Below are 15,818 nucleotides of genomic sequence, written 5' to 3'. Positions count from 1 at the left end.
GGTGGCACGGTTTAATGTTTATGTTTATTTTCAGGTAAACTCAAAATAGTTTCATGCACAAAGACCCCCAGGTCCCTCTGCACCGCAGCATGTTGTAATTTCTCCCCATTCGAATAATATTCCCTTTTACTGTTTTTTTTCCCCCAAGGTGGATGACCTCACATTTTACAACATTGTATTCCATCTGCCAAACCTTAGCCAATTTGCTTAACCTATCTAAATCTCTTTGCAGCCTCTCTGTGTCCTCTACACAACCCGCTTTCCCACTAATCTTTGTGTCATCTGCAAATTTTGTTACACTACACTCTGTCCCCTCTTCCAGGTCATCTATCTATATTGTAAACAGTTGTGGTCCCAGCACCGATCCCTATGGCACACCACTAACCACCGATTTCCAACCTGAAAAGGGCCCATTTATCCCGACTTTCTGCTTTCTGTTCGCCAGCCAATTCTCGATCCATGCTAATACATTTCCTCTGACTCCGTGTACCTTTATCTTCTGCAGTAACCTTTTGTGTGGCACCTTATCGAATGCCTTTTGGAAATCTAAATACACCATATCCATCGGTACACCTCTATCCACCATGCTCGTTATATCCTCAAAGAATTCCAGTAAATTAGTTAAACATGATTTCCCCTTCATGAATCCATGCTGCGTCTGCTTGATTGCACTATTCCTATCTAGATGTCCCGCTATTTCTTCCTTAATGATAGCTTCAAGCATTTTCCCCACTACAGATGTTAAACTAACTGGCCTATAGTTACCTGCCTTTTGACTGCCCCTTTTTTTAAACAGAGGCGTTACATTAGCTGCTTTCCAATCTGCTGGTACTTCCCCAGAGTCCAGAGAATTTTGGTAGATTATATCGAATGCATCTGCTATAACTTCCGCCATCTCTTTTAATACCCTGGGATGCATTTCATCCAGACCAGGGGACTTGTCTACCTTGAGTCCCATTAGCCTGTCCAGCACTACCTCCCTAGTGATAGTGATTGTCTCAAGGTCCTCCCTTCCCACATTCCCGTGACCAGCAATTTTTGGCATGGTTTTTATGTCTTCCACTATGAAGACCGAAGCAAAATAATTGTTTAAGGTCTCAGCCATTTCCACATTTCCCATTATTAAATCCCCCTTCTCATCTTCTAAAGGACCAACATTTACTTTAGTCACTCTCTTCCGTTTTATATATGTGTAAAAGCTTTTACTATCTGTTTTTATGTTTTGCGCAAGTTTACTTTTGTAATCTATCTTTCCTTTCTTTATTGCTTTCATTCTTTGCTGTCATTTAAAATTTTTCCAAATCTTCGAGTTTCCTACTAACCTTGGCCACCTTATACGCATTGGCTTTTAATTTGATACTCTCCTTTATTTCCTTGGTTATCCACGGCTGGTTATCCCTTCTCTTACCGCCCTTCTTTTTCACTGGAATATATTTTGGTTGAGCACTATGAAAGAGCTCCTTAAAAGTCCTCCACTGTTCCTCAATTGTGCCACCATTTAGTCTGTGTTTCCAGTCTACTTTAGCCAACTCTGCCCTCATCCCACTGTAGTCCCCTTTGTTTAAGCATAGTACGCTGTTTGAGACACTACTTCCTCATCCTCAATCTGTATTACAAATTCAACTATACTGTGATCACTCATTCAGAGAGGATCTTTTACTAGGAGATCGTTTATTACTCCGACTCATTACACAGGACCAGATCTAAGATAGCTTGCTCCCTTGTAGGTTCTGTAACATACTGTTCTAAGAAACAATCCCGTACGCATTCTATGAATTCCTCCTCCAAGCTACCCCATGCGATTTGATTTGACCAATCGATAGGTTGGTTAAAATCGCCCATGATTACTGCCGTTCCTTTTTCATATGCCTCCATTATTCCCTTGATTATTGTCCACCCCACCGTGAAGTTATTATTTGGGGGCCTATAAACTACGCCCACCAGTGACAGTTTCCCCTTACTATCTCTAATCTCCACCCACAATGATTCAACATTTTGTTCATTCGAGCCAATATCATCTCACAACTGCCCTGATATCCTTTATTAACAGAGCTACCCCACCTCCTTTCCCTTCTTGTCTATCCTTCTGAATTGTCAGATACACCTGTATGTTTAATTCCCAGTCTTGGCCACCCTGCAACCACATTTCTGCAATGGCCACCAAATCATACCCATTTGTAATGATTTGTGCAGTCAACTCATTACCTAAACACATGCAGCATTCAAAATAAAGTAAGAGTGTTTTACTAGTTTTTAAAACCATGATTTTTAGTTTTGACCCCTTCTGCAGCCCCCTTATATTCATACATATTGTCCCTTCCTATCACCTTGTGGTTTACCCATACCCCAGTGCTACTCTGCTCTGTTGCCTCCTGCCTTTTGCATTCTTTCTTGGGGTCCTGTTCATCTGCACTCTCACCCACTAACTAGCTCAGAGCCCTCTCCTGGGTTCCAAATACTCATCACATTAAGGCAGAGCTTTCAGGCTTGCCTTTTTATTACACTTTGACCCTTTAGAATTTTGCTGTAGTGGCCCTTTTTGGTTTTTGCTTTGGGTTTCTCTGCCCTCCACTTTTCCTGATCTTTGTCTTTTGCTTCAGTCTCCATTTTGTTTCCCTCTGTCTCCCTGCATTGGTTCCCATCCCCCTGCCATATTGGTAATGGCACCAACATTAATAAACTAAGCTCCAGTTAACAATGGGAATGGGAACTTAGTCTTATACTATATATAAATATAAAAACCATTTTAAAGCAGAATGGGAAATTCAGTGAACACCCAAGTGTGATTTTAAAATTTACATCCACATAAGAAATTCTTTACTTTTTATAATCTTTCACTTTCTGTACAGACCTTATTTCAAGTTAACATTGGATGGTGTGGAAAAGACATTAGTGAAGCCAATGTCACTTTGCATATCAGAGAATCAGACAGATCTTGCTTAGTATACAATTTTATTAAAGCTGCACAAATTTGGCAATTTTTTGGTACATAGGGCTGTTCTTTCTCCCAGTCTGCATGGGTTGCACAGATCTGATAAGGTCCCACAACACTGAAAAATCAATCTATGCCAGCAATTTTACACAGGAGCAGGGTTTCAGGCAGGATAGCTGTAGCATGACTCAAGGTGAGCAATTTATAGTTGTAATATTACAACATATACATGGCAATATAAATCAATTGATAATTAACAGCCAAAGTAAATACAGGTTTGTTCTAGGTCTAACTCATCCATTGTTTACAAACATTGTTTAAAGCATGCATTTTTGGATTATTTGGTGCATCATGGGAAGTATTGAATAATTTAAGTTATTTTCTGCCTTTTTCTTTCTAGACCAATAATCTGTTAATGTTTTATGTAGGTAATATTCAGGGATAAGCTATTATTTTATAAGAATGGCTCAAGTTAATCATAAATTAGCACATTGGTAAACTGGCACTGTTTTTGGATGTGTAGCTCAGTTAATTTCACTCATTCATGAGAAAAACAAAATGATTAATGTCTACATAACACTTCACCAGGAAATGCATACAATGAAAATATTGGCATTTATTATTTTTATGTCCTGCCTTAGCTGGTGAAAGATATTTCACCATGGAGACCTTGAAATGTGACCAAAAATCCCATGAAAAAGAACAGACCTAGTTATACAAAATACTGAGGGAAAGTCCAGTCCAGTAGAAAACAGAAGTGAGGTTTGTTGAATGGAGCCAATCCTTGTTCCAGGTAATCACTTTGCCTTCTCATAGATTCTGGTGCACACCACATCTCTTATGGTGCAAGTCTGATTTACAAAAAAAGGAAACAGGTGTGTTAGTGGTGCTTAATGAGGTATACCCAAGTTTAAATATCAATTTTATAATAATTCTTGCAAGAAATGTGCATTAGTTTGACTCTCTATTGAAATGATATTGCAAGCACTTACCTTCACAATAAATCCAGAAACTGTTGGATAACTAGAAAATGTTATCTAAATAATACCCACTGCCACAAATTTATACTTCATTAATAGCAGCAGCGTCTCTAATGATGAGCTGAGGTCCTTACCAATATTAGTTTACCATCCGCCAACTCTCTAATCAATGTTGTCTCTTTTCCGTTCCACCGTTGTGCTTGGACCAGTTTGCCGTTATCCATTGTGACTGTGGTCTATTGAGAATTTGAAACAAAAGGACATTTATCTCGAGAAGTCGGACACCAAGCAAATTACAAGTCAGCGAGGTCAACATCCACACACCTTGGTTTTCCTATCGTCTGCGGTGGTCTCATCAAATTCCTCCCCTAGTTTGAATTGGATCTTTGTGCTTTTTATCAGACTTTCGGTTGCTATAGTGATTGTGTCGCCGTTCGTGGAAATGGTAGTCACGGGCTTGGCTGTGGAAGCGAGCGTCCTTTGTGCCAAACCCACTCCTGAAAAATGAGAAAATGGAACATTTGATGGTACTAACGGTCACGATGCCGCTTCCACCAAGTGAGGGGGTGGCAGTAATGCTCCCAGCTCAATGAGTTCAAGTACTAGGCGTTTCATTAAACTGTGATATAAAATAAACCAGATTCCAGGCGTACATTTTCTGGTACGATGCATCATTTCACATTTGCTACATTAAGTGGGTAAATCATATACACAGCAGGCTCACAGCAAATATATGCAGTGTAATTACTCCTCGTGTTCCGAACGGAGGCTACTACTGTTACGAATTTTAAATGCATTCTCCACTATTTATCTCGGGGATCAATTATGGACTGTGGTATTTTAAGCAGCGCCAATGACTCCGGCAACCAATGGGGTGCAGTCCAGCTACAGACCCAAAACCAATACTGTTCTTCGGGGCGGTTAAAAAATATAAAAATCCTCACCCAAAGCCTTCAAGTACTCGTCAAAATGTTCGGTCTTGCCTAATTTCCACGTTCCTATAAATGGTTCAACCATGTTTTTTTTTTGTATCTGTGTGTCACTGCTGATCCTATGCTGGAAAATGACTTTGCAGCGAGTGTGAGAGCTCTCCGGCTTTTAAAACCCTTGAGTTCAGAACCACGTGCAAAATACTCGAACCAATGCGAAGTGATAGCGTCAGAGATGGGCAGGACAAATGTAGGGAACGAGGCAAATCAAAAAAATGCAATACATTTTCAGCAGTAATTACAAATGTTTTTTTTTTAAATTCGTAGCCAATCGTTCCAATTCTTTGTCAAATCACAAACGCCAGAGGTCACCTTGGGCCCATTCAATGATCACTCTGCGCCAATGCTCTTAGCCAAAAGGCCACTGCACCATTCCTGGAAGTACTGCAATACCAGGTTCGTGCCATGGAGGTGGATGGGTCAAGCAGTAATTACAAATGTTAGTTCAATGAGAGGCAAAATGCACACACACACAAAGCTGCAGGGCTAATGTGCACAAACTGGTTTGCGTTATCTCTACTCATTAGTGCCTTTCGCAGAAAGTGGTCCCAGGAGGAGTTTTTTGGAGAACAGTTTGGGGGATGTGATTGAAAGCACAAAGAGGCTTTTGAAAGTGCAGAGAGAGGCAACAAAATAAAATAGTTTGTCACTAGAGTCATAGAAATGACAACTCGATCACAATTGCTTAGGCAGTTTTACATCACTATAAGGTATTATTCCTGGTATCACTTCTGCATTCTGTTCAGAATCTGATGATTTATGGATGTCTTTCACTAATATCATAACTTGCACTTTTTTCCTCAAAATTAACTACTTTATATTACTTTGCATTGAATTGCATTTGTCACCTATCTGCCCACTCCTCCAACCTAAATACATTAGCATAGTTAACGCTCCTCAATATTATAATTCTGCAAACCTCCCTTAATTGCCTACAAATCTTATCTTTATTTTCCCTACTATTCAGTAGTCTATAATGAGTTTCCATTATAGAACATAGGATCAGAAGTGGGATATTCAATCCCTTGACCCTCTTCCACCATTCAGTAAGATCATAAGATCTTACAGCACAGAAGGAGGCCCTTCAGCCCATCGTATCTGTGCCAGCTCTTCGAAAGATCTATCTAATTATTCCCACTCTGTTTCTCCCTACTAGCCCTGCCAATTTTTCCTTTTGCTGATCGGTATCTTAACACCATTTACCTATCTTTGCTCCATACAGTAAAATATCTCTTGTTATTTCTTAACTCAATCCAGTCTCTGTCTAAGAACCAGCATCAATAAATACTTTCCTTTCTATGATTGTCACCATGTACAAGACCATCACTCCTCTATCTTGTCTATTTACTTTCTGTTTATTGCCTGAAATTATATAGCCTAGAATATTTAGTTCCCAAAGCTGCCCTGGATGTAGTCAAATTTATATCAAGGCCATAACATCATACAGTTGATATTTATCATCGCAGTGCCTGGAGAAAGCTCAGTTCCCAAATGCTCCACCACATCAGTCTCTGCCCCCACTATATTGTCATGGAATCTCTGAAGTTCTTACTAGTGGGTGTATTTTAGCCTGCAATTACAATAGACACAGATCTTGTGTTCATAATACTTCCTCTTGGTCCATCTATGCAATGCCCAAATGCATATACACCCAAGAAAAGCTGTCAGTGAGGCTCACACGAGGATTCCCCTTAGACCAGAGGATCTAAGAGGGGCCTGGAAGCAACCAGAAAAGGACAGAAGCAACATAAATTGTTTTTATAGACTTTATCCTGCAAGATCTTTAGGCCTTAGGACCTTCTGGCTGTTTTTCTCCAGTATTCTGATCACATATGTCTTGTAATTTTTATTTAATACGTGCATTAAACTGATGAAGATAGAGAGGTGATCGGTGGTGGGGGGGGGGGGGGGTGGTGGGGGGGTTGCGGAGGGGAGTTAGTGAGACAGAGTCTGGGTCAGAGAGAGAGTTTCTGCTCTCTCAGTTGGATGTAAAAAATCCCATGGCACTATGTCGAAGAAGAGCAGGGAAATTGTCCCTGGTATCCTGGCCAATATTTAACCCTCAATCAACATCACTAAAAACAGATTATCTGATCATTATCACATTGCTGTTTGTGGAAGCTTACTGTGCACAAATTGACTACTGCATTTCCTGTAAGGACTGCTGAATAGAGCTGGAAAATCTGTGCAGAGTATGCGTGGCACATTCTCCACCTAGTTTCTGCTAAGTTTGGCAGCAGGACCTAAAACTGGTGTTAGGCCCCTGATCAGCATTTTCAGGGGGCTTAGTGTTTGTATTAAGCGGGCGTACCGGGCACTCAGAAGGCTCTGGCCGCCAAAGAGATCAGAGACAAGTAAGTGAGTGACTATATTCTCCAACCTACCATATGCAATGCCATGGGAGATTAACAAGTAGCAATTCATTATTAATATTCTGTGTCAAATTATCATATTTTCTGTTTCAATATATACACAAATTTTAAAATGATTTTAAAAAATCCAACCTAAAAGCTATAAGTAAATATTGTTCCATGGTTAACGATTACCTATCAATGTCATTAAAATAACTGATTTTTAATAAGCGCGGAGAGCTTTTTTATGATGAATTCAAGTATGATCAATTTTGAATGAAATGCGGTTCGTTTTTAACAATGTATCACTTTTGCTTGCTGAACAGACAATGGAACGAACCAAAAGAACAGAGATGTTCTTATCTACTGTACAAGTGCACACCCTGGAGGACGTTTACAATGCTACTCAAAATCACTGGTCAAAACAACAGGCTACCATACAGACATACTTAGTTGTAGTTCCAGTTTTTACCATCGCAATGAATATAAAATTGTTTATATAAGTTTGACTGTTTTATAAGTCAAACATATAAAAATGTCAACAAGTATTACAATGGCAGCATTTGCTTCTTGAACAGGCAAGGTTCAATTCAGTGTATGTCCAAAACCAGAGATTCTGGTTATTGATTACAAGTGTAATTTAGCAAGGCTGTAAGGGGTTCTCGGGGAGTGTTGTGCCTTGGGTGTCTCTCTCTGGGCTTCTGCCCTCACAGATTATGCCTAGCCTGTGAGGCAACTGTGAGTGTCAAACACTCCTAACCCCTTCTTCCCTAGCCTGTGACACACAGTTGAGCGTTTTCGATCTCTCTGGGCTTCTGCCCTCACAGCTTATGCCTGGCCTGTGAGGTACCCTGAGTGCTGCAAGAGCACCCTGGAGAGACTGTGTCCACAGCTTATGAAGGGGGTTTTGAGACTCATGCGTCCCCACAGCTTATGCCTAGCCTGTGAGGCACCTGTGAGTGTCAAACACTCCTAACCCCTTCTTCCCTAGCCTGTGACACACAGTTGAGCGTTTTCGAGGTGCTCCTAGCTTTCCTTACACTATTCTGACATAAGACTCACGATCAGGAGATGTAATGCAATAGAACTGAGACAAGGTGATTCCAAGAGGAACTTAGGCTTCCAATTTATTTGACAAGGTGTATCTCAACAAACAGCAATACACCAACAAAACAATCCCCCTAAATCCCACTAAACGGACACAACAAAAATTTTTACACAAGTTTAGCAGTACAATGCCCAACCTCCCACCTTTCCTGGCCTAACTGAGTTGGGAGTTCTGGGGACCAGAGGTTATACTCACTACTGTGCCTTCTGCAGTCTGGTGGTTTGTTTCTTCTATCTTCGGTGTCTTCGGACACTGGTTTTCCTTCAGTGTCGAGAGGCTTGCTGGTTGTTGGATCACCAGAGCAGAAAAGAACACACACTGGGTCAGAAACCCCTTTTTATAGCCAGATTATCCAGTCCGCCTCGCGTGCTGAAATCGATCCTTCCCATTGGTGGGCTTTGTGATTTTGAAAAATGCAGCAGTTTTAGATTATTGCGGGTTTTTTCCACTGATGTTAACCTACTCAAGGTTTGAGTCGGGGTTGATTGCATTGGCCTCCTGTAGCCATTGTGTAGGCCCTTGGTTTGTTTTGGGTTCCCTAGTTTTCTGAAGGTCTGCATAATTTCCCTCCATAGTGTAAACATGGGGAAGGCAATAGCCCGATAATGGCGATGAGTCAGTCCCACAGTTTTCGAGCAAGTGCTCTCCCATTGGCTTGAAAGCCCCACGCTTCGGGCTGACTCTGTCCCACCATTGGCCCTCCGGTGTCCTCCCCCGTCCAATCACTGCTCTGCCAAGGTCAAACCATCTCGGTTTCAATTCACATTGCAACACAGACAGATCCCACAGCCCTTTTCCTTCTGAGTAAAATGAGGGGGTTTTCGTCCTCCCCTACAAGGCTAAAAGGGAATGTGGATCATGAAACATCACACTGCATTTTAAAACAAAGGAATTCCCATTTTTTTCCATCCACACTGCCAAACCACACGAGCCTCATTGGTGAAGCCCACACACCAGATTTCACCTTTTTCTTCCCAGCTTCTCCCCCACAGCATAGTATACACAACACACTAATGATTGTTTGGCTGCCTGGCCTGTAGAAATAAGCTTCGGGAATGAAGAAATCATAAATATTAATGTATTACCTTATCTCTAAAACACAATCCTTTTAATGACCTGCAGGATGAGAATACATGAAGACTGTATGGCCACATGACTTGACAATTCCACACCAGCCACACTGTAACATATCAAACATACCAGCCCATCTCGTTTCTTAATCACTTAGTTCATCACATGATCCTTCAGGTATTACAAATGTTTCTTATTCTTTGGATAATTCTAGTAATTGAGAAAAAAAAATCTCCATTCTGTCAGATCTATACTCACTCTTACCAAACTCAATCTTCATTTCCATCGTCCTCAAAATTAATTTTGCCAATATGAGGCATAATTATTGGTTGCTGATGATTTTTATTACACCAAAAGCAGTTCAAAAATCAAACTTTCTTGCTTTGAGTACATCCTTGACTATATATTGGCAAGAAATTGGATAAGGCCCGAAAACTTTCAAAATGGTACAGGTAGCATGCAAAATTCATGCTGCCTGCTCATTATAATGATTGCAGCGCTGATCTCAGTGCTAAGCGTACTGTTGATTGACTTAGAACTGAATGTGGGGGGGGGGGGTGGGGAGCAATATTGGATGCTATCTATTGGCCAAAAAAGTTTGGCCTAGGCTCTCTGCACTACTTAAAGGGGAGGTGATTTATTGCAGAAGCACCTATTTGTCATTGTGGAGAAAGCCATGGCCCAACAGCCAAGAGAGGGTGAGAAGATTTTCGGATGCGGCACTGGAAGCCTTGGTCTTGGGGGTTCAAAGGTGCTGTCAAGTCCTCTACCTGCAGGGGGGCAGAGGGCCTTCAAAGCAGAACAGCAGAAGGCTGAAGCTGTCAGTCTGACAAGTGTTGTCCCTAGGACGTAGATCCAGTGCCACAAAAGGTTTAATGACCTCACACGAGTGATCAAGGTGAGTGAATGCATCATCAAATGCCATATCCCACCATCTGCACCACAGGCCTCACACACTGCTCAATGCACCACACCCCCCCAGCATTCGCCTACCAACAGTCTCTAGCACTCACCGCTCATACCTCCCAATTTTAGCTTCACTTCACCCTCACACACCTACCACTGCTGCAAAACTCACACTCACATCTCACACCTTGCACATGCTGCCAGCTATTCAACCACAACAGGCGCATTGCACCACATTCAACGACACATTACCCTTCCCCTTGCAGGCAAAGGTGGCTCATAAGCGCAGGGAACAGCAGCAGACAGGTGGAGGAAAAGCCCGAAAGGAGACTCTGACAGAGCTGGAGGGAGCAGAGCTGGAGATCATTGAAAAGGCCATCACAGAGTCTGTGGCGAAATGTTGAAAGTATTGCTGATGATGACTATATGCTCATACCAAATTCTTCTCAGATCCCACTTCCCCCTCATCCCACAATCTCTTTTCACTTACAAGCTGCTGATGGTGTATGCATGGATATCTTGCTTTCTTCTTCTTCTTAGGCAGTCCCTCAGAGTCGAGGATGACTTGCTTCCACACTAATATGAGTTCTCAGGTGACCGATGAGTCCAATGTGGGACTCATTGTGCTTTATCCCCCTCCCCTCACCACAACCTGACCCTTGTGCCTTTCTGCTTTCAGATAGTCAAGAAGTCCCACCAGCACAGCTAGTCCCTGAAGTGATGGAGGCAGAGAATGAAAGAGAAGACACGCTGTCACTGCATCTGACACTCGCAGACACCAGCTCATAAAATGGCACTGCATGGACTTTAGCGGGTAGTATAGAGGCGGGATCCGCAGTTGCTGAGTCACCGGGCATGAATGTGCTGCTGCCAGGCCAGGGGAAAATGGTAGCTTGGGTGCCAGCTCCCCGAAGGGTGACTTCAGACATGAGTTCTGCTGCACAGGACTCAGATGATGACCTCAATGGGGTGGCCTTCAGGAGAAGGGTGATGAGCATGCACACATAAATGCTTGGTACAATGGCAAGCCTGCCAGAGAGCCTCTTGTCACTGTCAAGGAACATGCAGGAGTCCGACTCCAACCTTGCACAGGGCTATTTGTGGAGTGTTGGAGTAAAAAGAAGACTTCGCTTCCTCAAGGTGGACTCCCTGATATAAGGAATCGACATCCGCCCACCCATACAGTGACCACGGAATCATTCAAACGAAACCTTGGTTTAACCGTTTTTTATTCAAGCATGCTAGGGAAGGGTTCCGATGAACACTTCTCAGAACAAAGGTTTTACAATTACAGTTATACATTTTTCAAGGTGTGCGACCCTCCTACAAAACCACCGATTGGCCTACTGCTATCGGCGAAATTACATTGAGTTGTTGACCTTTGTCAGACTGGCTCTGAGCAGTTCTTCCCCACCTGTCCATCTCCCATCACATGTCACCTTTCTGGAATGTGTTATTCAGTGGTGTCAACTTTGCCTCAGTTCCTCATGATGTGTGAATTGACCTTGCTTTCCAGGGTTTGCTATATTTCTAGCCTGTTGACTCTCCACTGCCCTTGGTGGATGTGTTAGTCAGTGCTGAATGTATCTTTTTGTCTTCTATCAGTCTGTGTTAAGGGTCAATGCATTCATTAACAATCAAGCTTTGCTGCGTAGCAAGCTTTGCTGTTGCCCCTTTTTAAAATCCATTCAAGCATGCTATTACAATCCGCACCATACAGTAGAGGAACTCCCGATTCCTCAGAACCTCCTAATACTGATAAGCCCCACAATCTGGACCATGTGTCAGATCAATTCACTACCTTCAGTATCCACTTTAGTGACCATCTGTCCGTCTGTCTACTTCCACTTTCGTGACCGTATTTTATCCCCATACATGGGGCTTGGAGCTCGTGATTTGCAGCATGGAAGTGATGGGCAACTCCATTAGAGCACTTCGGGACCCAACCATCATGCAGGGTCTGATAGGCGATGTCTCAACTTCCATTGCAGCACAAGCAGAAGTAACCCAACATCTGAGTACTGCAGTGGAAGCTCAGACTTTTGTTATGCAGGCTCAGCTTGCTGCCACACAAGCTCAGGCTGCTGCAAATACGGCGGTGTTTACCAGTGTGGAAAGGGGCTTGCAGGGTGTCACAGCAGTCTGCCTCAAACGAGTGACCTGTTCTGCAACAGATTACTATGATTTCTGAGGGGCCATCCCGGGGCAGTGGCCCTGTGGAACACGAACGTGCTGTCCTTTCTCAGGATGACAGCATTCATACTACCACCCCTGCCACTCAGCAAGTGCCTTCCAGTTACCTGTTAGCCAGCCAGCCCAGACTGCTGCCGCCCATGCTGAGGTCGTGCAGTCTACAGCTGGGCCTTTCGGGTCCAGAGCTGGTCAAGGGGCCCTGACATAAGAACATAAGAACATAAGAATTAGGAACAGGAGTAGGTCATCTAGCCCCTCGCGCCTGCTCCGCCATTCAACAAGATCATGGCTGATCTGGCCATGGACTCAGCTCCATTTTCCTGCCCGCTCCCCATAACCCTTAATTCCCTTATTGGTTAAAAATCTATCTATCTGTGACTTGAATACATTCAATGAGCTAGCCTCAACTGCTTCCTTGGGCAGAGAATTCCACAGATTCACAACCCTCTGGGAGAAGAAATTCCTTCTCAACTCGGCTTTAAATTGGCTCCCCAGTATTTTGAGGCTGTGCCCCCTAGTTCTAGTCTTCCCGACCAGTGGAAACAACCTCTCTACCTCTATCTTGTCTATCCCTTTCATGATTTTAAATGTTTCTATAAGATCACCCCTCATCCTTCTGAACTTCAACGAGTAAAGACCCAGTCTACTCAATCTATCATCATAAGGTAACCCCCTCATCTCCGGAATCAGCCTAGTGAATCATCTCTGTACCCCCTCCAAAGCCAGTATATCCTTCCTTAAGTAAGGTGACCAAAACTGCACACAGTACTCCAGGTGCGGCCTCACCCAATACTTTATACAGTTGCAGAAGGACCTCCCTGCTTTTGTACTCCATCCCTCTCGCAATGAAGGCCAACATTCCATTCGCCTTCCTGATTACCTACTGCACCTGCAAACTAACTTTTTGGGTTCCATTATTTGAAGGGGCTGCTCCTGAAATTCTGGCTGCACTTCAGTCCCACTCTCCTGATCTTTGGGCACCCTGTGCGGAGGGGAGCGGGTAGGTCCGAAGGCCTCCTCGTAGAACTGCTCCTGGGCACGGCCAAGGGTGCCATCAGCCGGTCCAGGCAGCGGGCGGTCGAGGGGGTCGTTCAACCTGACTGCCTGCCTCTCTTCCGCTCTTACATCCGGTCCAGGGTGTCCTTGGAGATGGAGCACGCGGTGTCCACCGGTATGCTCGCGGCCTTCCGCGAGAGGTGGGCACCGGAGGGACTGGAGTGCATCATCACGCCCGGCAACCAAATTTTAATTTGATTTTACGTTTTTTAAGTTTAATTTGTTTTAATTGCCGGTGCTTTTAGTGTCCCCCTTCCCTTTTATAGGGGGCACTGGGGAAAATTGTGATTTTAGTGCCCAAAAAAAAAAAAAAAAAGAAAAACACAAAAAAAAAACCAAAAAAAGGGGGGAAAAAAAAAAAAAAAGGGCCTTGTAAATGTCTGGAGTGTCACCCAGGTCGGGTGGCACCATTTAATGTTTTTATGTTTTGCAGGTGAACTCCAAAAAGAGTTTCCATTATTTGAAGGTGCTGCTCCTGAAATTCTGGCTGCACTTCAGTCCCACTCTCCTGATCTTTGGGCACCCTGTGCGGAGGGGAGTGGGTAGGTCCGAAGGCCTCCTCGTAGAACTGCTCCTGGGCACGGCCAAGGGTGCCATCAGCCGGTCCAGGCAGCGGGCGGTCGAGGGGGTCGTTCAACCTTACTGCCTGCCTCTCTTCCGCTCTTACATCCGGTCCAGGGTGTCCTTGGAGATGGAGCACGCGGTGTCCACCGGTACGCTCGCGGCCTTCCGCGAGAGGTGGGCACCGGAGGGACTGGAGTGCATCATCACGCCCGGCAACCAAATTTTAATTTGATTTTAAAGTTTAATTTGTTTTAATTGCCGGTGCTTTTAGTGTCCCCTTCCTTTTTATAGGGGGCACTGGGGAAAAATTGTGATTTTAGTGCCCAAAAAAAACCCCCCAAAAAAAGAAAAACACAAAAAAAAACCAAAAAAAAAGGAAAAAAAGGGCCTTGTAAATGTCTGGTGTGTCACCCAGGTCGGGTGGCACGGTTTAATGTTTTATGTTTTGCAGGTAGACTCTAAAAGAGTTTCATGCACAAGGAAGTGCATCATCACGCCCGGCAACCAAATCTTAATTTGATTTTACGTTTTAAAGTTTAATTTGTTTTAATTGCCGGTGCTTTTAGTGTCCCCCTCCCCTTTTATAGGGGGCACTGGAGGGAAAAAACATTTGATTTTAGTGCCCAAAAAAAAAGAAAAACACAAAAAAAAAAACACAAAAAAGGAAAAAAAAATGGGCCTTGTAAATATCTGGTGTGTCATCCAGGTCGGGTGGCACCGATTAGTGTTTATGTTTTACAGGTAAACTCCAAAAGAGTTTCATGCACAAGGACCCCCAGGTCCCTCTGCACCGCAGCATGTTGTAATTTCTCCCCATTCAAATAATATTCCCTTTTACTGTTTTTTTTCCCAAGGTGGATGACCTCACACTTTCCGACATTGTATTCCATCTGCCAAACCTTAGCCCATTCGCTTAACCTATCCAAATCTCTTTGCAGCCTTTCTGTGCCCTCTACTCAACCCGCTTTCCCACTAATCTTTGTGTCATCTGCAAATTTTGTTACACGGCACTCTGTCCCCTCTTCCAGGTCATCTATGTATATTGTAAACTGTTGTGATCCCAGCACCGATCCCTGTGGCACACCACTAACCATCGATTTCCAACCCGAAAAGGACCCATTTATCCCGACTCTCTGCTTTCTGTTCGCCAGCCAATTTTCTATCCATGCTAATACATTTCCTCTGATTCTGCAGTAACCTTTTGTGTGGCACCTTATCGAATGCCTTTTGAAAATCTAAATACACCACATCCATCGGTACACCTCTATCCACCATGCTCATTATATCCTCAAAGAATTCCAGTAAATTAATTAAACATGATTTCCCCTTCATGAATCCATGCTGCGATGGCTTGATTGCACTATTCCTATCTCGATGTCCCGCTATTTCTTCCTTAATGATAGTTTCAAGCATTTTCCCCACTACAGATGTTAAACTAACCAGCCTATAGTTACCTGCCTTTTGTCTGCCCCCTTTTTTAAACAGAGGCGTTACATTAGCTGCTTTCCAATCTGCTGGTACCACCCCAGAGTCCAGAGAATTTTGGTAGATTATAACGAATGCATCTGCTATAACTTCCACCATCTCTTTTAATATCCTGGGATGCATTTCATCCAGACCAGGGAACTTGTCTACCTTGAGTCCCATTAACCTGTCCAGCACTACCCC

The 15,818-nt window shown here is 43.4% G+C and overlaps 1 protein-coding gene across 1 annotated transcript; it reads right to left on the bottom strand.

Moving 5' to 3' along the window:
- Positions 1-2,935: 2,935 nt before the first annotated feature.
- LOC139275917 (fatty acid-binding protein, liver-like) lies at positions 2,936-5,008 on the bottom strand. Its single transcript, XM_070893137.1, has 4 exons — positions 4,857-5,008; positions 4,237-4,409; positions 4,047-4,148; positions 2,936-3,783 (listed from the first exon to the last, which is right to left on the bottom strand). Exons 1-4 carry the CDS (start codon positions 4,927-4,929, stop codon positions 3,730-3,732), a joined length of 402 nt encoding a protein of 133 aa, XP_070749238.1. The 5' UTR covers positions 4,930-5,008; the 3' UTR covers positions 2,936-3,729.
- Between the last annotated feature and the right edge of the window lie 10,810 nt (positions 5,009-15,818).

The sequence above is a fragment of the Pristiophorus japonicus genome, chromosome 1, assembly GCF_044704955.1.
Source record: "Pristiophorus japonicus isolate sPriJap1 chromosome 1, sPriJap1.hap1, whole genome shotgun sequence".
NCBI classification, from domain to species: Eukaryota; Metazoa; Chordata; class Chondrichthyes; family Pristiophoridae; genus Pristiophorus; species Pristiophorus japonicus.
This window is presented reverse-complemented; position numbering and strand designations above follow the sequence as displayed.

Coding starts and splice junctions, on each gene's coding strand:
- LOC139275917 (XM_070893137.1), bottom strand. CDS start 4,929: ATGGTTGAACCATTTATAGGAACGTGGAAATTAGGCAAGACCGAACAT. Junction 4,410..4,856: donor CGAGTACTTGAAGGCTTTGG/GTGAGGATTTTT, acceptor CTCATTTTTCAG/GAGTGGGTTTGGCACAAAGG. Junction 4,149..4,236: donor CAGACGATAGGAAAACCAAG/GTGTGTGGATGT, acceptor AATTCTCAATAG/ACCACAGTCACAATGGATAA.